Source organism: Mustela nigripes, chromosome 16, assembly GCF_022355385.1.
Source record: "Mustela nigripes isolate SB6536 chromosome 16, MUSNIG.SB6536, whole genome shotgun sequence".
Lineage (NCBI taxonomy): Eukaryota > Metazoa > Chordata > Mammalia > Carnivora > Mustelidae > Mustela > Mustela nigripes.
In genome coordinates this window covers 7,389,439-7,412,182 of record NC_081572.1, presented here as the reverse complement: position 1 = coordinate 7,412,182, position 22,744 = coordinate 7,389,439, and the positions used below count along the sequence as shown (strand labels likewise).

Below are 22,744 nucleotides of genomic sequence, written 5' to 3'. Positions count from 1 at the left end.
GCTGGACAGAGAATGGGCTGCCTGGAAAGGTGTTCTCCAGGCCAGGTGGCAGAAGGCCAGGCAAGAAGGGATGGCAACCCTTTTCCCCAACACGGTGCCACTGTGTCCCGGTGGTGACCGCTCCCACGTATCTGGGCCCCTGGGAGTTTGGACCGGGGAAGGCGGGCAGCTTAGAAGTAACTTTGCCAACACCATGACAGTGACCCTGTGTGCAGCCCAGCCCTGCAAGAGCAGCAGAATTCCTGTGTCACAGGGCAGCAGCCAAGTAACTGAGTGACCAAGGGCCCCCAGCTGGGAAGTGGCAGGTCGGGGCACTACAATCCAGACCCCCCAAGTCCGCCCACCCAGGCAGGTCTCCAGAGGCTGGGGAGCAGGGCAGGGAAGGACCCCAAAGGAACAGGGAGAGAAGCGCCCTCAGGCCCTGAGCGCTGTGGGAGCACAGGCAGCCCCAGGACCCCGGTCTGCACCCCCACCCCTCCCCCCACCATATCCTGAAACAGCTCTCCCCAGAAACAGAGGCAGACACCTGGTGTGCCTAAGGGCTTGCTTTTTTTTTTTTTTTTTTAATGTTTCCTCACTGTTTTAACAATACCATGAAAAAAAATATACAGTTTAGAATCTGGAGCTGACCGCTGAGTCTGGATGGGTTTCAAGGGGTAGCTGGCGGGGGCCACACAGCCCCTTCTGATTCCTCCCCTAGTGGGAGCCACGCTACTGGAAACAGCACCGACGGGGCCCGGAAATCAGGAATTTAAGTTAGTGTCTGCATCAGGATCTGACAAAACACGGGAGACTAGAGCAGCTACGCCCGCTGGCCCCAGACTGGGTCCTGTGGTACGTCTGTCCATCCCGCTCCCCACACCAGCTGGGAGAGGACAGGAGAGGGTAGGTTAGCTTGTTCCCAGGACCCGAAAATCACCCGTTAACCCTGGGCCGTACACCCAAGCTCCCACTGGATCCCCTGGGGCAGGGTGATGAGGACCAGAGAGAAATCTGAATTTCTAAAGAACAAATCATCTTTTTCTTTCCCGCGTTAAGTATGTATCAAACACAGAGGGGGCATACTTATACTAAAAAATTTTCCGTAGTATGCCTGATATTCTAATTTATCTCAGCATTCTAGTTTTGTTCTGTGGCTACATCTGGCAACTCTATATACCCTTAGGGCCCTCCAAAGTGGGAGAGGGTGTCTGCCAGCACAAAGGCCTGAAGGAAGGGGAAGTAGTGTGTATGGGGGGTGTGGGGGAATCCAGTCAAAAAAGCTTTTATCCCTCCATAGGAATGATATATTATTTTTTAAAAAGTCATTTTCCAGTAACTTTCTATACTGGCTGCCTTCAACTGTTAAGAGCCATGGGGCAGGAGGAGGGACAGACTGAGCACAGACACCCGCCCCATAGGTTCTAAATAAAGTTTGGAAGCACTTAGTATAAAGGTTTTCTAAAAGGATTTGATTTTCCTTCTGGCAGCAGAACTACTAACAACACTGTTCCAGATACCACTCTGGAAGGATTTAAACGTGACAAGAACAAACAAATCAATGTTGAAGCCAGCGCCCAACCTATTTCTAGTGTCTTCCTGGAAGAGCCCCTTCTAGAAAATTCCAGAAGCCTGAGGCCTCCTTTCGTTCCCCATCCTGTTCTCTTCCCCTAGAAGGGGCTGCGTTTAGTGCACACATTCGGTCCGGCTTTGCTCCGAGGGGCTCCAGGCTTGTGATGCATGAACCGGGGATGAGGGACGGGGGGGCTGGGGGCCTGGGACCACCCTTCCTTCTGCCACAAGCCACTGGTCACAGGAGGAACACCAGGAGAGGAAAGGGACAGCCGGTTCCTTCTGTCAGCCCCCGCCTGTCCCACAGTGCTCAGAAGGGCTGGGTGCTCCCCACGGCCCCCGCCAGCGCCTCTCATCCGGGAGGTCCAGGGTCTGCAACCAAAGCCGGGCTCTTGGCTGCCCTGCACAGGAGACGGGGCAAGGAAGGGGGGGGTGGCTTGGGGGCAGGGAGGCCAGGAGCCCCTCACACTCGGATCTCCTCATCCTCCTCCTCGTCCATGAAGGAGAACTCCTTGTCGGGCTGCCGGGACAGCGGGGCCCGAGCCCTCTCGGGGCCCCGGGGGACTGGGCTGCGCTCGTCCAGGACGCCCGAGGTGCAGCTGGACAGGGAGCTGCTGTCCCGCGTGGTGTGGCTGCCTTCGCTGCGGGCTGAGCCGGGGCTGGGGGCCGCTGCCCACCCCTCGTCCTGGGGCAGGTCCCGGCCGGCAGCGCCCTCCTGCCTGGCCCTCGGAGGGCCCCCCGCCGCCGCTGCCCCCGCCACAGTCAGGGGAGCCTGCAGGGTGCTGTGTGGTGCTGCGTCCCCGTCGTCATGGTAACCGCCATCCTCCTCCTCCTGTTCCCACTCCTCTTTGTCCATGATGCTGAGGACGTCCCCCAGCATGGAGGGTCCCAGGTCAATGTGGAACGACATGATGGACTCAGCGTGCTTGAGCCCCAAGCCAGCCTTGGGCACGATGGGCAGCTCTGTCAGGTCCCCGAAGGCTTGCTCATCCAGGAGGGGGTCCGGGGAGTGGGGGGCGGCTGCCCCGTTCCGCCGGGGCCCAAGCTCCCCCTCGCCCACCTCCTCCTGGCCGCCCTCCCCGGAGCTCGCCTTCTTCACGGGGCTGGACGACAGGCTCTTGGGCAGCTTGCCAGAGCCCTTCTCGGCCGCCTCCTTCTCGTTCAGCTGGGGCAGGGACATGGCGTTCTTGACGAACAGAGCCGAGTCCCGCAGGGAGCCCAGCATGTCCCTCTGCTCCCGGTCCCCCCTGGTCACCGACTGCGACCGCTTGCTGCCCCGGAACTTCCGGGACAGGAGGCTGCGTTTGGAGGACGAGGAGGAGGCCTGCTCGTCCAGGGACTCACCGTCCAGCTCGCCGGCCTTGCTGTTGAGGAAAGAGGTGTCCCCAAAGGCGTCCCCCGCCCGGCCCACGTGCATGGTGTGCCGGAAGTCGCCCAGGGGGGCGCTGATCATCTCGGCCGTGAGGTCCACGCGGGAGCGGCGCTTGGAGTGCACCGAGCTGGACACGAGCTGCTTGAGGATAGGCATCTTGCTCGGGGGATGACGGGGGAGCTCCCGGGGGCACGGCAGGCGGCTGGGGGGTCAGATCTGAAGTCCGGCGGGTAGAGGGGGTGATGAGGAGGAGATCATAGGGCTGCAAGGAGAGAACAGCAGACAAAGGGTTAACCTCCACTGGCCACACAGCACCAAAGCCCAGTGGCCCCGAGGGGCTGCTACTCAAACCTCAGCCCTCCCACCAAAACCAACTCCTGTGAAATAAGCTGGCAATCCGCAATGGGCATCTCAATCCTGCCTTACCTCCCCTAGCCCTGCCCAGGCACTTGGGTCAGGGGAGCGCTTTTCACAAAGCCGAGTGGAGGTCAGACATACTCCCCCTGAACCCACGAGAACGACGTCTCCCCCCCGCCGAGCCAGGATGCCACCAGAGTGAACGTGACCACACCGGAGGAGACGGAGGTACACAGGCGAGTCCACGTGGCAGTCCAGGGCCGGACACATGCTGTAAGTCCTTCCTGACGTCTGACCTCAATCCCTGCAGTCAGGGGACACTTCAACCTGAGTCACAGTCCTCAGAGGAGGAGGCCGAAAGGACGGGCCCCAGAGAGACGCTGCTGGACACACCTCCTCCCCGTGTGTGGGCGGCCAGGCTCACTTTCTGAATCAGAACTGGGGTGGGGCTGCCGGGACCCACAGGACCAGCTCCCCAGCCTCCCAGTCCTTGCTGGGTGTCCCATAAATGAGGAACCCGCCTGCGACCTCTCCACCGTGGGGCCGAGCTCTTTGCTGAAGACTCACTCTGTGCCTCTTGCGCCTGATTTCTTTAACCATCGGGGTAGGGGGCGGACAGGGTCCAGATGATTGGCCCCCGAGATCCACAGACCCAGGCGGAGGTCTGAAAAGAAGAGCAGCAGGGGGGACCCCAGCAGAGGCTGGGCTATCTGAAAGCTAGAGGAACCACCCACATAGCTCCTGGCAAGCACCAAAATGAGGTCCTGTGTTGGAGCCAAATGGTCCCCTTGTCCTCCAGAGCGACTGGCTCCAAATGCTCAAGCTGGTAGCGGAGGGCCGAGAAGGGTGGAAGATGGGGTGTTGCCCCCCAGTCCTGCCAACAGTTCTCAACTCTACCTTCCTGGCAGCCCTACCCGTCCCACCGCAAAGGACCACCTGTAGGTACCCCACTGGTTTCCTCCTCATCCCCAACGCTGCCCCCCACATCCCACCTGACCCCGGACACGAGCCCGACGGATGCCCATTTATCCCCTTCTGCCCCTCTCCAGAGCATTCGTCATCTTTTATCTAAAACAAAACCCCTGCAGGACTCCCCAGCGCAGACCCCTGCATCTGCCACCGGCCCTCCTCCCTCCCTCCTCAATGCCATTCCTTGCTGTCCCCTACCTGTGCCCTGGGGCCCCTGCCTCCTGGACTCCAGGACTGGACAAACGCAGGTCCCTGGTAGAATACCCTGTCACCTGCCTTACCCAACATCCTTCAGGGCTCAGAGGACACGTCACTCCCGGGAAACGCCCTCTCGGCCACCTCTCCCCTGGCCTCCCCAGCGCTCTGGACGTCCCCGCTCCCGCAGGCACCGCTCCCTCATTCTATTCCCGCCCACGGGGCTGTAACCTGCGCACTGGACACGAGCTTCCAGAGCGGGTCTGATGGACCTGCTCACCGCTGACGCTGATCGAGCAGAGCCACCGAAGGCAACCCCTCCGTCCAGCCTACAGACAGCTCTGGGGTTCCCGGCCGGACCTCTCTGTCCTCCAACCACCCCCTCCCCTGGCGTCCTCGCTCCTGGTCCAGCTGCTGACGCCCAGTCTGACGGCTCCCTCCCCCAAGCAAGTGCCACTCCTCCCAACCCCATGCCAGCCCTGGGCAATCCTATGCTTGTCACTCCGGCAAACAAAGTCCTGTAGGACGTGCGGCGGGAGCCAGGCACCGGCGCAGACCTGCCACACAGGTGACCTGGGCTGGGCTCCGAGCCAAGGAAGGACTTTCCTGGATGGCCTTGAGATGACCCACTCTGGCCGCCAGCTCTCCCTCCTCTTGTTCTTCCTCCTTCCCACCAAACCCTCAGGCGAGTTAGCTTCCCTCACCCCAACCTGAACCGCCCCTCCGGCCCACGTCCTGGGATCTAACCTCTAAACAATTAGACGCGCGTCAGCTAGACCAACTGGCCAATGTTTTTTTATAAAGGGTCAGAGATTCGAGATTTTTGGCTTCGCGGAAGATACTGTCTGTATAGCAAGAAAGCAGCAACAGACCGTATGTAAACAAAGCATATGGCTGTGTCCCCATAAAATTTTATATATAAAAACAAGCTGTGGGCCAGATCTGGCCCATGGGCCATAGTCTGCGGACTATTAAACTCATGGAAAGTATAGCCTCAGGGTCATCCTCTTGCCACTGCTCACAGAAGAGGGTCACCCTATGTGACCCTCTGGGCCAGCCATGGGCTCTCGGGCCAGCCATGGGCTCTCAGGACAACCTTTGGGGGAATATTCTCCTTGGCTAAAAAAGAGAAAGGGAGTCCACAGTTGGCTTCGGACTTGGTAGGAACGGAAGGAAACCAAACCAGGTTTCCAGGGACACTCTGACACTAGGGAACCCCCCAGGCTTCCACGGCCACCCACCAAAGCAAGAATGGAGAGGGCTCATGTCTTCAACCTGTCCGCCTCTAATCACAGAGTCCGGGGATTTCAGAGAGCTGGGAGGGAAGGGACACCCAGGGTAGCCCCAGAAAATAGGCGTACTGAAGCCAAGTGACTTATCCAGGTTTGTGCCCCAGAGGGTGGAGCTGGGTGAGAAGCAGGTCTCCTGGTCTAGTGCTCTCTCTACGCTGCTCCAGACCTTTCTCTGGCCTTTGGTGGGTAGCGCCCCCATCAGTTACCATGACCCACAGAATGCCCCCCACCCGGCCTGCTTCCGGGCCAGGGGAGCCCAGAGAGAGGAGGAGTCTGGCTGCTTCCTCAAATGTCTCCAGCATCTCCAGGCTTCCAAATGTCCCCCGGGGGCGGGGGCGCAGAACAGCCCCAGGTTCCGAACACAGCTATGAAATTAAAGTTTCTGCTATTTACCACGTACACACACACAGAAAGCAGAGAGGCAGGGCAGGCGGCATGAAGGGCTAGAATCGTGGGAACACAGTCATGAACTTGCAGCATTGCAGGAAGGGTTTCGAAGGGTTTCAAGACAATGGCAGGAATCCCCAGACCCAGTGAGCAGCCAGCCCCGTAGTTCCCCATCTGAAGTGCTCCTCCTCACAGAGAAAAAGACACACCACAGGACCCAGCAGCCAGGGACTCAGCAGACCTGGTGAAGAGCTCTGTGGCCACTCACAGGGGCCTGGTACTCTGGCCATCGTGACTACGGGACAGGAGGGTCCCATCAGCCCCCACAACTATCCTGGTGGGTAAAAACAGGAGAACAGGGGAGAGAGGGCAGCAGGACACCCGCAGGTCGGCCCCCAGAGCCCCAGCACCTGGCTCGGCCCTACGCCCCAGAAAGAAAAGCGAAAGTCTAGCCAATGCTATCTTCTGCTTGTAGTCTCACTCTCCGCGGGTGGGAAGGAGGGTTTTTGGCTCATAAAAACCAAAGCATCTCCAATACCCAGCGTGAAAAATTCTCGAGAGAGCTGGGGCCTGTCCGAGTCACCTACCCATCCTGCTGCCCAGCAAGGAATCCGGGAGTCTGGCTCAGGTCTGGGTCTCCGGAATCCTAGAGCTCAGACCCGACCTGCCAGGCTTCAGGGCTGGTGAGAACCCTAACCTCTGAACACAGAACAATGTGGGGGTGAGGAATACTGAGATTAAGGACCAGCAGGTGGCCGGGCAGGTCAGGGGGCCGGTCAGGATGCCTAAGAGCCCACCAGGAAGGGGATCGTGCCAGAGAGAGCTGGCTGTGTCTTCGGCAGGGAACGTTGCTAAGTGATATGACTCAGCTTTGGGGAAGTGGCTAAAATAGGCTGCCCGATGACAGGGCGGCCACTCCCCACAGCCTGCCCAGGGCGGGGCACCCCTCACTCCAGCCCGGAAGCCACATCCCACTTTCCTGGCAGAGCAAAGGAAAACCCTAGCAGGAACTCGTGGCTCTCCCTCACTTTCCCCGGCCTCTGATGGGTCTAGACTCCCCTACCCTTGACCCCACCAACCACAGAACATTCCTTTAAGGCAGGAGCAGGGAGCCCTTGCTGGAAGGCCAGGCCCCTCCCTGGTGGGTTTACCCCGACCACACCCACGGCTCAGTTCTGCTCCTGGGACTCCAGAGGACGGCTCTCACCGGGACCCCTCCCCCCCATCCTTCCTGGCCCGTCACACACAGAGCACCAGCCTCCCAGATGAGCCAGTCCAGCAGCAGCTAGACAGACAGAAGGACAGGCTAGATGAATCCACAGCTCCCAAACACCCAGGCAGTGGCCAGCTGCTGGCAGCCCGACCGAGGCAGGAGATCGAACTAAGCTCTCCGGCGGCAGCGGGGAAAGCTCCTCACTTCTGCAGCTGTCCTGCGGGTCACCCTCCCTCAGAGGACACATGCTTCAACGCCCACCGCACCGCCCCTGGGTGGCTTGTCCCTCCATCGGCTCCGCTGAGCTGTCCTAATGTCCATCCGGGGCCAGCCCCAAGCAACATGCCTGAACAGAAGGGGGTATGTGGTGACGGACGACCTGTCGTGGCTGGGAATGGCTACAGGCTTCATTCATTCACTCATTCATTCATTCATTCAAGGGCTTCCTGCATACACACCGATTGCCCATACTCTTTTAGGCCCTGAAGGCAGAAGGGCAGTGAGAATCACAAGCTGAATGAGCCCCCGGCCTTCCTGGGGCAGGTGTGTACCGTGAGTGCGGCTGGCTGGGGACCAGGGCCCTACAGACCCCACTGAGACGGTCTCTCGCAGTCCTTGGTGCCCAGAGGGAAGGAAACGGGAGCCAATGTGGGTGTTACGGGACGGGGGGGGGGGGGGGGGCGGTGGGGGGGGAGTGGGGGGGGGGGGGGGGGGGGGGCTCTTAGGAAGAGGCTCTGCGGGCTGAGAACGGGAAGATGGGCAGGAATCAGGCAGGTCAAGGGCCACCGGGCGACAGCACAGCCTCTGCAAACACCCAGAAGTGGGAAGAAGCTGGTGGCATTCGAGGAACAGAATGAAAACCCAGGGGCCGGGGCCCACCGGCCTGGCAGGAGCTCGGATGGCGTACAGGTAGTTCCTGAGCAGGGAAGTCATCCGATCGGTGCATCCGGAGCTTTCCACGGCGGCCGGCTCTGCAGGCATGGAGGGCAAGCAGTGGCTCGGGGCAAAGAGAATGGGGCCAGGACACGGACATGGTGAGGAGGTGGACGGGGGGCGGGGGGCGCATTCTGGAGGTAGGGATGCCAGGAGCTGCTGAGGACCGAAAGCGGGGAAGAGAGAAAAGGCAAAATCAAACGGGACTCCAGGCCTTCCAGGCCCTATGCCAAGTGCCACAGGCCTTCTGCAGTGCCAGGTCTCACCCAGTGGGCTATGAACCCTTCTGCCAGGTACGCAACTGACATGCCACCACCAGGGAGAGGTTCATTTGGCCAGAACCAGGCGAGGAGGCATCTGCTACAGGGCGACTGCCTTCTGGAGCCACGCAGAGAGGGGTTCGTGCGAGCAGCTCAGGGAAGAGGTGGGCCGCTGGCCCCCAGAAGAGGTTATGAGCTCTGGCCTGTGTGGCCAGAGAGAGAGTCGGTGCTTTCTGGAACACTTGGCAGCCTTAGCCTGACAAGATAAGACGCGCCAGCTGAAGGCCAGAGAGAGCTTCCCTCTAGCCACGGGACAAGGGCTGCCGTGAATGGGAGCGAGCTGTGGACACTTCGATCCACACTGTTACAAAGGGCGCGCGGGAGGAACCTCCACCGGGGCTGTGGTATCCTTTTAGCTGACTTTGGTATACTATTTGGAATTTTTACTTCCTTCACATGCCCTGCAAAAGCCCTCGGATTTGAAAGCGTGCTATCTGCACCGGGAGATTAAGCAGCACGGTCTTCGAGCCTGAACACTCTTAAAAAAAAAAAAAAAAAAAAAAAGCCCAGGATGGGAACACAGTCTTTTGTGACCTCCCACTGGTAACCACCTACGTTTCTGTGTCAAGTATCACCTGAAGATCCTGGGAATGGAGCAACCAGTCTCTCAGAGACAGCAAAGCCACATTAAGGGACCTGCTGAGGTCACAGGCGGGAGCCAAGCCTTTGTCACCACACCAGAACTCTGGCCACTACCGTGGTTTCCCTAAATAACGGCTTGAAAAGGAGTATGATTCAGCCACTTCTCCAATGGGAGCCCTACCCTATGGAACGATTTCAAAAAGCAGAGGGAAAAGTCACTTACCCCGATATGCACAGAAGCCTTCTTTATAATCTCGAAAGGCAGGAAACCACCTAACAGCCCAGAATAAGGAACTGACTGTTAACGGACTGACACGCAGCCACGAGGAGGAGCACGATCACGAAGGACCGGGCTGCCACATGGGCCACGGGTGACCACGGGCCATCACGTGGGAGGGGGGAGAAACAGGCAGGGCTTACACTGGTCTACACAGAGTGATCCAAACCTACACCAACAGAGGCTTAAAGGAGTTACGTCAAGCTCGAGAGGACACAGGCATTTTGTTTGTTTCCTTTAATGTGGTCATGCTGTTTTCATAACAACACCAGTAATAATAATAATATCCCGAAGCATCAAAGGCTTATGGGAAAGATGTTCATTTCAACACCATCTCAGAAGGGGCTGGTTCTCAGGCTCAGTACAAGGCCCCAAGCTTGGGTCTTGGGTTCAATCTCTGCGCCACTATGTCTCCCCACCTCACCATGGATGTCTGTTGTCCCGCCCTCCCTGCCCCCAAGCTGGAAGGATGCATTTTATTCCAAGTCCTGTGGGAGGAGGAAGGGGGCAATCTACAGCAACCTGAACCAAGGGGAGACACGGAGATTAGGACTCCCCCGAAAGAACTCGCTCCCCAACAGCTGCTTCCTGATGCTTGAGCCTCTTTGACTGAGCAGGAGAAGAAAGATAACGATCATCCCCTCTACACCGTCACCGGAGACTGGCCAATTTCCAGTGCCACTAAAAGCTCCAAGTTGGAGGCCAGCCTCCCACGCGGGTGATCCCACAGCGGGATCCTAGCCAAGATGCCCTGGGCAGGTTCTACCTCTGCTGCTTCTACAGCCCTCGCTCAGCTCATCGGGAGGCTGCGAGGGAGCAGAGGAAAAGGCTGGGGTCCCACAGGACCACCAGCACTCACCGTGCTACAACTAGCCAACCATCACGTCTCGTGCGGACAGAGCAATACTATCATTTACCGGTGTCTGCCCCATGCCAGGCGTTGTGCTAGGGAAGGGGAAACTCATGCCCCTCTCCCTGCAAGGAGGGTGTCAAGATTGCCCCATTTTACAGAAAGAGAAACTGAGGCTCAGATGGCATCAACCTCACCCCACACAGATCACTCTCACAGCTACTAAATGGTGACTTGACCCCACTTCCGGCCGACCTCAGACACATGGTTTTCAGAATGGTAAGGCCTCCTAGCCCATTCAGACGTCCCCAGCCAAGAATGTCCCCGTGGAAGATGGGGGTGGAATGGCACTGGGGAGGCTGCTTCTTGGAAGACCCCTGGAACCAGGACTCTCTTGGATGGGTTTCCCAACAGAGACCTGCTCTCAGGGATGGCTCAAATGGGCTCCTCCTTACTGAGGATCTCATTTCAGCCTCCTGCTCGGAGCAACCTCCCCATGGTGGGATTTCCTGGGAGGGGAGACGTGGGGGGGGGGGGGGGGAGACCACACTGGAGCAGGACATCCCTGGCACATTTAGGAGTGGGCTCAGGACGAGGCCCCGCCTCCAACATTTCTCAGGCCTGCCCTACTCTAGGCCCCATCGTGTGTTTCATGGGCCTTCCAGCTGCCAAGAAGGAAGACCAGAGCCTTGACCAGGCTGGGTGCCCTGTGCTCGCTCCGCCACCCGCCTGCATGTCCATCCCGACCAGGCTCCCTGACCCAAGGGTGCCACTGCCCAGCCACGCATTTCCTGGAGATGGACTCCCTGCTTCCTGGAAGAAAGTGGAAGTGAACGAGGCTCGGTTCCAATACCTGCTTCAATACCTAGCCGGTTCTGATCCCTGCTGGGGGACTGGGAAGCAGGGTGAGCTCCTCAGGATACCAGGCTCTAGCCAGAGCAGGGCTCACTCCACATACTCTGTACCATGCCTTCTCAGTGACTTCTGCCTTCTACTGCCTCTCTAGGGGTTATTAAATAATTTATAGCTACACTGTCCAATGGGACAGCACCAGCCTTATGTGGCTCCAGAGCATCTGAAATGTGGGGAGTCCAAACAGACATGGACTAAGGGATGAAATGTGCAACAAGACTTCAAAGATTTGGAATTTAAAAAAAAAAACAAAAAAACAGCTCATTACATGTTGCTATTGATTACATGTTAAGATGGTAACATTTTGGGGTACCTGGCTGGTTCAGTTGGTTCAGAGTCTTGATTCTGGCTCAGGTCATGATCTCAGGGTTGTGGGATTGAGCTCCATACAGGGATCCGTGCTGGGTGTGGAGCCTGCTTGGGATTCTCTTTCTCCCTCTCCCCACTCCCCCTGTCTCTGCTCCATTCCCCCCCCACCGCCTCAAAAAAAACCAATACTCTGAATGTATTGGGCTAATGTGTTAATCTCACTTATCTCTTCTTATTTTTTAAAATTTAATTAAAAGTGGAAATGATATATGAAACTTGCAGAACCTTCCACGGCAGGTAGATAAATAGAGACCCACTGTTCACATTTGGGTGAAAATATTTACACGTTAACAAATTTTAAACTAAGTTAAATTAAGTACTAAATTCCTGAATTATATACCCAGTGGGCCACTAAGGAATGCCAGGTTATTTCCATTTTGTCTGAACTCTGTAACAAAAATCCTTCCTAGCTAAGCTGGCACAAGTCCTTATTCCAGAGGATACATATGAGCGAGTTAAGTAACTTTTGTTTCTTACTGTTAACTTGTTTTCCGGAAGGTTCTACCAAAGTTACAGTTCTACCACCACAGGTCGATGGTGTCCAGTACTAGGTGTTACACCTTCTTTAGTTAGAAACAAAAACAAGGGGCCCCTGGGTGGCTCCGTGGGTTAAGCTCAGGTCATGGTCTCAGGGTCCTGGGATCGAGCCCCACATCGGGCTCTCTGCTCAGCAGGGAGCCTGCTTCCTCCTCTCTCTCTGCCTACCTGTGATCTGTCAAATAAATAATAAAATAAAATAAAATAAAAAACAAAAAAAAAACAAACAGTAACCAGCACACTTGCAAACTTGTAATTTGTACTTCTTTCATTATTACGTAGGGTGAGCATTTAAAACCTGTTATCATTGGCTTCTGTATCCTTTCTCTTGGGAATGGTTTGTTGAAATTGTTTGCCCATTTTTCTGGGGAAGGGCTTTACCTTTTCCAATGGATCTGTAGGACTTTTTTTTTTAAGTATTATACAATTCCATTTCTTACCATCATATTTGGAAAGTATTTCTGCAAATTTATCATATACCTGTTTACAGTAGATGACTGTTTTATTTTCCAGACTGCTTATTAATTTTTATATAGCCAAATCTGTTTCATTGTTTGCGGCTTTCACTATAGGAAGCAAAGACCTTCCCCGCTTCTAAGAGTATGAAAATATTTCCTTCCTCTAAAGCCACCAGGTAACGTAAGAATGAACAACTACAGAAAAATACTAGGAGGAAATGCAACAAAGTGAAGACAACTGTGTGTCATTTAAAATAGAAAAAAAATTAAAATATAACAGTAATGTTAGTTACTGATTCCATATAGGACTGTTGTTAAGATGTGGGTGAAGCATTAAATGTTACCTTCATTGGATAGGAAAATTCTTTAAATACAAATACCTCCTACTCACAACTGTATTTCCAGGCTCCCCTTTGTGTTCACAGATCTGTTGATTTCTCAACCTGGTCTACACTGCCACTCTATAAAACGTGTTTAAGCCTCTAATAGGGTAACATCCCTACTTAACTTTTTTTTTTTCTAAAATGCTCTTGTTTTTTTTCTAATGTTGTTATTCTTCCAGATGGACTGTAAAAACGTAAATCCCCAAAGAAATCCTGGCGGGATTATGTTGAACAGAAATGAAGTAAGAAATAAACTTGGAGAAGAATAGACTTGATTGCCACATCAAATCTTCAGGCCTTGACTCAAGTCTTCTGGATACCCTCCCATGAAATGTGGTAGGTTTTCTTCCTACAAGTCGCACACAGTCCTGGTCATGTTTATTCAGGGTCATTTAATGCCCTCTTATTGTTCAAAGTGGGTTCTGCCTCCTGCTGCTTTTCCACAGCTATAGGTTCTGACCGTCAGAGCTGGTAAATGGGAAAGCTACAATCTTGATTTATACATATTTAATGTCCACCCTACTAAACTTGGACTGTCCAGCACACACGGGAATCAATGTTAGGGTTGGACCTTTTGGGCCCTGCAACTAGACAAGCCCATCATCTGTAACTAGTAATAATTCTGTCTCCTCCATTCTTTATTCTTATCTTATTACATCTGCTACAATTGCCAATGTAACATCGAATAACACTGCTGACACGAAGCACCTGTTCTTGGCACTCCACAGTAATATTTTCAACTTCTGGCAGTCGATAGAGTAACTGCTGGTCACACAATCCTTTATTTTAAATATTTAAACTTAAAAATTGACGCCAGATGCAGTTTTTTGGAAAACTTACCTATAAAACATACTTGCATAAATGAATCTGCTTTTTCGGCCCCGAACTTCAGGAGATTCAAATTCAGATTAAGTATTTGTGAAATTTAGCATCCAAGTGAGGATGTGCTATAGCAGTGAAATACACACGGGATTTCTGAAGACTTTCTATGATGAAATAATGTAACATCTCACTCATTGTTTATGACTATGCGGTGAAATGGCAATCTTTTGGGTATGTACTATGTTAAATAAAACATTAAAATTAATCTCATCAGTCTTTAGTTTTTAAAATGTGGCTACCAGAGGACGGGAAGGCTACCTATGTGGCTAGCATGGTACTCCACAGGCAGTGCTGTTCTAGAAGGTTCTCTGCGAACCATGATGCTCAACCACTGGATTCAGAGACATTCCTGTTCATTTCAGAGAACTTACAGCTCTTACAGTTTATGAGCAAATGAAGCCAGTAACTCAGCCAGGCTCAGTTGTAGCAGGGAAAATGCACTATAGCTTAATTTACCCCTTAATGGCTGGAAAACAGAAGCAGCTGTCCTACCTGGCTCAGACAGTGACTTGTAATCAAGGGAACTGTGGAATAACATTTCCCAGAATGGGCTGTGGCGGCTCTCAGGCCGGTGCCTAGGAAGCCACTCTGGGCAGGAATATCCTAGCCCCAACCTGTGGATCTCAGGTGGACAGGCCCTTCCTGGACCATGGGTCACCACAAATATGAGAAAGGGAAATCACATTCCCTGAGCTTTTGTTCTGCACCAAGCAGCTGCTTTATCCTGACTACACTTTGCCTTTAAAAAAAATAATAAATAGGAGCGCCTGGGTGGCTCAGTGGGTTAAAGCCTCTGCCTTCGGCTCAGGTCCGGATCCCAAGGTCCTGGGATCAAGCCCCGCATCGGGCTCTCTGCTCAGCATGGAGCCTGCTTCCTCCTCTTTCTCTGCCTGCCTCTCTGCTTACTTGTGATCTCTGTCAAATAAATAAAATCTTTTTAAAAATCATAATAATAATAAATAAAAGTAATAATACCATCCTGTTTTCTTCCCCACAATCCCACTGAGTTATCACCAGCCCATTTCGCAGATAAGAAAACTGAGGCTAAGAGATTGCCTTGAGTCCCCAGGCTATACACACTTGCTAGGGACAGAGCAGAGAGAAGGGTCTTGAGATCTGCCAGATTCTGAACCCTGGGCTTTTCCCCCTCCACCAGAGGGGGCACCGGGGCAGGTCAGAAGCCATGCTGGGGCCCCTAAAGGTTCTGGATGCATGAACACCCGTAGGACATGCATTTTTAGAAAAATTTTATTTATTCATTTGACAGAGAGAGATCACGAGCAGGAGGGAGACGCGGAGGGAGAGGGAGCAGCAGAGACCCCACTAAGCCAAGAGACCAACATGGGGTTCAATCCCAGGACCAAGAGATCATGTCCTGAGCCAAAGACAGTTGTTTAACCACCCGAGCCACCCAGGTGTCCCAGGATACATAGTGCTACACAGCATTTCAGGTTAAAATGGCTCTAGTCTGGGCACGCCACTCCCTGCCACTCCAGGGAGAAGTGCAGATAAATTCTGGGAAACACAGACCACAGCCAGCCACCAGAAGCCTTGCCCTGCTCCTGCAGGGCTGGGAACAAGCCTCTCTGCCCTCCAGCTCCCTCACCTTTATCCCTGTATCCACCTCCCTCCTAATCCCAGAACTGTGTGCTCTGGGCCAGGGGAGGAGAGTGGGGAAGGCAGTGGGTGCGGGAGGGAGAAAGCCTCCTCACCACCTGGGAGTTAAAACTGCTCTGGGAAAAAAAGAGAAGGCATGACCCATGACCCCCTGGTTGGGGGGTGGGGGGACAGGAAGCTACAAGGGAGTCCAGATGAAGAGCCAGTGACTCAAGGGTATTGGGCAACTCTGGCTAGTGGAGGCTCTCTTCCTGGAGACGTGCTTCCCTCAGCCTGTCCCGGGACAGACTGACGGATACAAGCACCAGGTTGCCATCACAGAGGGAGGAGCTGGGAGAGAGCAAGAGGTGCCTGGGGTGGTGGTGGGGGGCCCCGGGATCAGCAGCCCCAGCGCAGGGCAGGTCTCCCTCACCTGGGAGGGCCCCCTTGCTCCTCCCTCCTGCCCAGAGCTCCTGCCTCGGAAAGAACGCGGCTGGGCTTGAAATCAGATATGTCAAGCCCTGTTGGGTTTCACTTCCCTCTCCTGAGTGTACAGTGCTCAGCGGAGTGGGGACAATGGAAAGGACACTCCCGGCTCTTGGCTCTCAGAGGGGCAAAGCATCTATACTCGCTCCGGAGCAGGCTGTGAGTGGGTCTTGGCCTTGCCGGGGTGCGTGCAGGGTTGAGGCAAAGGCATGGACCCTGGAGCCAGGTGCCTCCCGGCCTGGCCACTCGGGGCGTCTGCTCCGCACTAGCTTGTAGCTTTCCAAGTGATCTGATCAATGACAGCACAGACCTCCCAGTGTGACCCGGCGAGGAGGTGAGCGCTCACCTGTGTGCCATGGAGGTGCTGTGACAGGTTCTCTCTCCCTCTCAGTGCATAGCCCATGTCTGTATCTGGGGAGGCAGGAGGAAAATTCCAGCATCCCCAGTGACCGGCGCTCTGGCCAAGTTCAGGAGGACATGTGATGAACCTGGGACACCTATCTCAGTGTCACCTGACAATACCCCATCCAAAGGCTCCAGGGCTGACCCTTTTCCAAGTCCTTGGAGGGTCCCCGGGATGAGGCACGGCAGGGAGAGGGAAACTCCAAGCTTCTGAGGCCGGCGCAGGGGACTCTAGTCCCCCCCTAGCCGCAGGTCCAGCAACCTGAGACCCGTTTCCCTGCCCATCTGACTTCCACCTTCCTGATCTTTCGTGATGCAGGAGGGAAGAGCCCGGCTTCTCAGACAGGACTTAATACTCTTTCTGATTTCAGCTTGATTGGGGGTCGGGAGGGATGAGACAAAGGTGGGATAAAATAGCTCCCTGACCTTCCTCTCTAGGATGAGGGTTGGAACACTCTGGAATCTGGGGGCGCTCTGGGGGCTACCAGCAACCGATAAGGCGCAAACCCTCCACACTCTCCACCCCTCCCCCCAATAAAACACTGGTTGGTCCGTAGGACCTAATCCAGCTCTCAACAGAGATGCAGAGGCTACAGCGGAGCCCACAGAAGGCTCCTTTTGTGTCCCTCCAGGGCCAAAGGCACTAGTCCCCTTTTGCTGCTTCAGGGTCAAGGGCAACGCTGTACGGAATAAAGAAGGGTTGCAGGGAGCAGTTCTGAGGGCACGAAGGAGGGGCAAGAGCAGAAGGTGGAGCGCAGAGCCTGGCTGCGCGGCCACCCCGGGAAGATCTGAAGCTGGGTTGGGCAGTTCACATTCAGTCACCGCAAGAACGGCACAGACACAGGTGCACGGAGAACCCGGAGGCTCTCCCAGGTCCCCCCCGACCCCCATGGCCAGGGCAGAAGGCAGTAGCCTGAGCCAACAGGGGTGAGCAAGACAGGCTGTTCCTGAGTACACACGAAGGGAAGTTTCTTGCCTGACACTGCTGTCTTACAGATGTGCCCCCGATCCCCCTCCCTGCCGCTCCCTAAGCCCGCCTCCATGGCCGCGCCCCACACTGCCCTTGCCGAGCCCAAAAGGGAGCCCATTCCTCAGCCTGGGAGCATGAGTGGAGACTTCCCGTGCCTCTGTTCCTGGAGAAGGTGGAGGGGTCTGGATGCCAGGCCTTGCCACCCTGGCACGGAGCCCCAAGCTGCAAGCTGGCAGTGCCTGGGGGAGACTCTGATGTACGTTTCTGGAAGGGAGCCCAAGGCTCCACAAGCGGCGTATTTTAAACCCGAGCTTCGAGGACGCCGAGTGGGAATATGGAAAACTAATAGCTTCAACTTCCTTTGCAACGCACCGCGAACCGACAAGGGCCACATCCAGCCGCACACCAGTCCCTCCCGGCACCACCATCCACCTCCCTATCTGGAGAAGGCTGGCACGGGTCTGTCCTCCCCTGAGCACCCCAGAAGTCCTCTCCAGACCAGGCCTTCAGGACTCTGCCAGCTGGCTCCAGAGTTTGGTTCCTTTTCCCAAGGTTGAGGAAAAGCCTCCAGGACGTAGGTCAGAAGAGCTAAGCTTGGGTCAGCCCTCTCTCAGCTCCCAGGGCAAGATTGCGTAAGACCCATCCCTCCACCCCCAGGCCTTATCTCTGGCATCAACCCAGATCCTGTTCCTCCAAGGGACAGACTCCTCCCTCCCCACCTAGAGCCAAGCTCCTCTAAGCCTGTGGAACATCTAGCCCAGCAGAACCAAGCTGGAGACGCTGACAGCAAGAGTCATTGGCTCTCCACTCCCACCGACCCAAACCAGATAAGGGAAGAAAGATAGGGTGGGAGCATGGGGGAGGGGTGAGAGGGAGAAAGAGAAAGCAGACAGGGGAGCCTGGCCAATATCAAACACCTTGCCTGCCACACCTGGGCACAGCCTGTCCCAGCCACAGAAATCAATCAGCCGCTCCAAAGGTGGAGAGGGCTGGAATCCTTGAACCAGAGCCAATCTGGGGCCCTTCTGGGAAAGCGCCTCACTTATCAAGAAGGGTCTAAGATTCCTCTCCCAGGTCAACATCTGCCGGGGGTGGGGGTGGGAGAGCCAGTCCATTCTGTAATTAAGACTCTCCTTCGCTTAGGACTCCGTGGACTCCAGTCCTGGGAGGGCTGGTCAGTCAGTCTCTACGGGGCAGGAGAGCAGAAGTCAATGTGCGTCCGCAACCCCACTGGGATGAGCCCTGGTGGGCGGGCATGTGTAGAACAGCAATGAAAGTGAAAAAGAGAGGTCAAGAGAAAAAATGGCAGAAACCCCAGATAACGGAAAGAATGTTCCAAGCGGAGGCCTGAGCGAAGGGTTTTCCATGAATCCTGGCTCGACTACGAGCAGGGAGTCTGTGAGCTCGGGAGAGAGACATCAGAAGGGCTGGGAGTCACCCCAAACTGCCACCTCTTGGGAACAGACACACCAGATCACACCAGCCCACTCCCAGCCCCTGTGTGGGTTGCCAGGACCCCCGGGGGAAGACCAGAACCCACTGGCTATCTCCCCTAGGTTCACGGAAGCCCCCACTGTGGGAAGTAGCAGCTGTATTTAAGGAGGAGAGGGGCGAAGTCCACACTTGGAGGAGATAAACACCCTAATCAGTCAGTCACAGGGGCAGCTCGCACAGGCCAACTGGTGAAAACCGGAGATCACATGGCACCCCCACACTGGTGGGTCCTGGCTACCTCACAGGCAGGGAGCCTCCCAAGATTCCAGAGAATGCCCCATTACAGCTCCGGGAGCCTGGGAGCCACCTAGAGGCCTGGATGGGCCCAGCCTTGGGCCAGCAAACTCCCCATTTCTGGGGGAAACCCACTGCTCGGCTTCCCCTTCCTTTGTGCCCTGTTCTTTGTTCTCTTAAAATTCAGTCCGTCCTGCTGGTGGTCCCCTCCTCCACCCCAGCCTCGGAAAGGGGGCGGGGGCGGCGGGGAGTTATTAGAAACCCTGACTGTTCCAAGAAGTTGCATTACCGGACGCCCTCCTGCGCCGGGGCCCCTCATTGTTTACGCTGGCTGCAGGGGGAAAGCTCCCCCTGGTCCAGATGGCCGCGGGGAGGGAGGATGAGGGAAAGCCTCCCTCCAGCACCACAAACCCTCTAGAGAGAAGCAGCAGGCTGCAGCGGCTCGGGGACCTTTTCCCCATTCAACCGCTCCGATACACACGGGCCAAGAATAGTCGCCGCGGACGCAGCGGAGGGCGTGGGAGCCAGTCAGATTGCAAAGGGCGACAAGAAAAGAGAAAGCATTGTATTTCCCCTCCATTCTCCTAGGGACAGAAAGAAAACTTCCAAAGCCCGGGCTGCAGTATCTCTACGGGAAACACCAGGAATCTGGTTTGAGTTAGCAGAGCACCCCCCCCCCCCCCCAAGCCACACAGGCGCGCGCGCGCGCGTACACACACACACACACACACGCGTGCGCGCGCGTACACACACATACACACACACACACACACAGGCTCACAGTGCTCCCGCTCAGTCCTCTCCCAGGAACCCGCCCAGCTACAGCCCTCCAGCCCCGGCTCCCACTTCCCGCCCGGTTCCCCCAGTCCCGAACTCACCCGCGGCGGCCCAGCCAGCAGGGCAGCTGGCGGGGTACGCACCGGCGACAGGGACAGTATTGTACCCCCCGGTTGGGGGCGCTCCGGGGAGGGGGCGGAGCCACCGACAGCTGCGACCGCGGCTCCACCGCCCCAAGCGGGTGATTAAATCATTAACCGAGCGCTGGCGGCCGGCGGCCGTCGGCCCGGCCAGCAGCGCTTGGCCCCGGGCGCACCCGGCGCGCCAAGCCCGCGCGCAGCCCCTCCGCGGAGCTGCCGGCTCGGCTGCGCCCCACCCCGCCCGGAGGCGCCGCGGCCTCTCCCGCCCGGGCCTCCCCGCGCCGCGGCCTCCAGGTCTGCCGAGGCGGCGGGCGGGGCGGGAGCCCGGCGGGGGTTGGGGAGGGCAGTGTTTGTTTCCCCGGCCGGTCCCTTCCAGGCAGCTCCTTCCCTCTTTCCTCCCCGGCCCGGGGACACTGGGTGGCGTGTGCTGCAGTGTGTGTACGAGAGCGAGCGCGTGTGTGCACGCCTCCGCCACTACAGGCGAAGAATTCGGCTCTTATCCACGGAGAACTCCGGGCGCACACACGCCCCCCTCGCGGAGACGGCGGGCGGCGCGCGGCGATTGTGGTGCCCCGGCCGGCTCCAGCGCACGCCCCACTCCCCCGCCCGCGGATGGACCTTTAAAGCCGGGAACCCCCGTCCCCCCCGCCCCAGCAGCGCCCTGGGTCGGACGCCGAATCCCAGTCTGGGGAAAGGAAATCGAGGCGGAGCGCGGCTTCCCCGGCTCTCGGCCGCCCCTCCTCCCCAAAGCCCGATCGGCTCGGACAGGGGGTGCGCGGCTCCGGGTCCCAACACCCGGGCCGCCCCGCACGCGCCCCGGCCCAGCCCTTCCACCCGGGGGCGGGCGCAGGAGTGGGGGTCTCTGGGCCCTCCTCCCCGCCCCTCGGCCTCCTCTCCAGGCGTTTTCCATCCTCTCCGCCCCTCTGGGGGCCTCGAGCCCACCCAGGGCGCAGGGCGCAGGCGGCTGTCGCCTACCTGAGTCCCCAGAGACGCGAGCGCCGGGCCGGCGTGCCTGCGCTGTCCCCTCCGTGGGCTCCGAGCGGCACCGGGGCTGGAGGCCCATGTCAGCGCCGGCGTCGGTTTCCCTCTGGCTCTCCGGCTTTCTGGGCGGCGAGCCTCCCGGACACTCCCCTTCCAGGCTCCTCCCGCGCCCTCCCGCCCGCGCCCTCCGCGCTGAAGTCACGGCGCCGCCGCAGCCAATGGCGGCTGCGAACCCCCGCCCGGCCGCTTGGCCTCCTAGGTTCAAATCTGCCGGTGTGAGACCGTCGGAGCTCCATGTGGGGAGGCCGGCCGGGAGCCGGGGCCCTGGGGTCCCGGGGAGCCCGGGCGGTGGCCAGGAACCAATATCCCCGGGCCCCTGCCTCCCGGCCCGGCACCCACGAGAGACGGGAGCCCGGGGGTCTGCGCTGCTAGACCAGTGGATTCCGTCCCAGACCCTTTCTGGAATCGAGAGGGGCGGGGAGGGGCCGGCCGAGGCCAGCCTTGAGCGGGTGCAGGAGCGGGGTTTGGGCGGGGTGACCTGGCTTTGATCGGCCAGCTTTCCGGAGGCCTGAGTCCTGTGCCTCCTAAGTATCCGCGGAGACTACGTTCAAGTTCTGCTCCTAGTGAACCTCTGGGACGATGAACTCCCGAGCGCCAGAGGAGCAGGCCTGGTCTGCCTTTCCCTCTCCCCATCCCCCTGCTTGTGTTCCCTCTCTGGCTGTGTCTCTCTCTGTCAAACAAATAAATAAAATCAAAATAAATAAAATCCTTAAAAAAAATAAAATAAAAATAAAGTCCTGAGATGGTGTGTGGGTTCCAGACTCCGCTCCAACGCAGGTGGCTTTTTGTGGGACCCTACAGGAGGTCCTTTTGGGCTGGTGCTTTACCCCACTTGGCTGCCAGCTGGAAGCTCCCCCCCCCCCCTCCCCGCCCCCATTACTGGCGGTCCTGAAACCACAGCTTAGTCTTAACGGTCCCGTGAAAACTTACCTGATTGGCTGGGGCGCTGCCTGCGCTCCCTCCTTGCCTCCATTTTTAACACATTATTTTGTCTTTTAGGGCCAGCTGTTCAGCAATTTGTTCTCCTTTTTACAGGTGTCTGGGGGTTGGCCTTCCCAGTTAGATTACACAGCAATTAAGCATACCTCCAGGACAAAGTCTTCACCCCTGTGTAATTCTGCTGCTCCTTATCCGAATTCAGGGCTCTGCGAGGGAGGCTCGTTCCTCAAACACCGCCTTTCATTATGGTTTGCCTTTGGGGCAAAGATGTGTAAAACTCAACCCTGCCTTCAGGAGGTGCACGGTGGCTGGCTCCCCAGGGAGCTCAGTAGGTGATGCTAGACAGTGGTCCCCATGGCACTGCTAGGACCCTGGTGGGGCGGCTTCATTGAAAGACAGTGTCACTTGTCCCTGATGTTTGGAATCTCAGACCTGTGAATTTCTAGGGACCTTTGCCTCCTAAGTATCTACTGAGGGTAAGTTTTGCTCCGAATTTTCAGACCTGTCTACGGATGATCAGAGGAAGTTAACAAAATGAGGAACTTGAAGCTCGAAGAGCTACCTTGAAATTTCTGGCAAGCTCTAAGCCCCTGACTTTGGAGAGGGATTTGAGGACTTAACGGCACCTCTGCTGTAACTTGACCTATAAGCTTTTAGGCCTGGGCGTGTGTCTCTGCCTGTCGGAGCTGCTGGGACCTGCCCTGAGGGTTTGGGTTTATTTGATACTTAAACTGCCCCACCCCCTGCCTCCCAAGGCCCCCACCCATCCCAAACACACACCTTCCTCCTTTGTTAACATTGGGTTCTGGGCATCTTAGTTCCTATT

The 22,744-nt window shown here is 56.6% G+C and overlaps 1 protein-coding gene across 10 annotated transcripts; it reads right to left on the bottom strand.

Moving 5' to 3' along the window:
• Nucleotides 1-530: 530 nt before the first annotated feature.
• CDC42EP4 (CDC42 effector protein 4) lies at nt 531-21,079 on the bottom strand. Of its 10 annotated transcripts, none has more exons than XM_059378437.1 (2): nt 20,914-21,079; nt 531-3,185 (listed from the first exon to the last, which is right to left on the bottom strand). In XM_059378437.1, the coding sequence occupies exon 2, from the start codon at nt 3,077-3,079 to the stop codon at nt 2,015-2,017; it is 1,065 nt and encodes a 354-aa protein (XP_059234420.1). In that variant the 5' UTR covers nt 3,080-3,185; nt 20,914-21,079; the 3' UTR covers nt 531-2,014. The 10 variants fall into 10 exon arrangements, with proteins under 10 accessions (XP_059234420.1, XP_059234424.1, XP_059234423.1 ...); XM_059378441.1 differs by lacking the exon at nt 20,914-21,079 and adding an exon at nt 19,900-20,051; XM_059378440.1 differs by lacking the exon at nt 20,914-21,079 and adding an exon at nt 4,725-4,828.
• Nucleotides 21,080-22,744: the final 1,665 nt, after the last annotated feature.

Coding starts and splice junctions, on each gene's coding strand:
- CDC42EP4 (XM_059378437.1), bottom strand. CDS start 3,079: ATGCCTATCCTCAAGCAGCTCGTGTCCAGCTCGGTGCACTCCAAGCGC.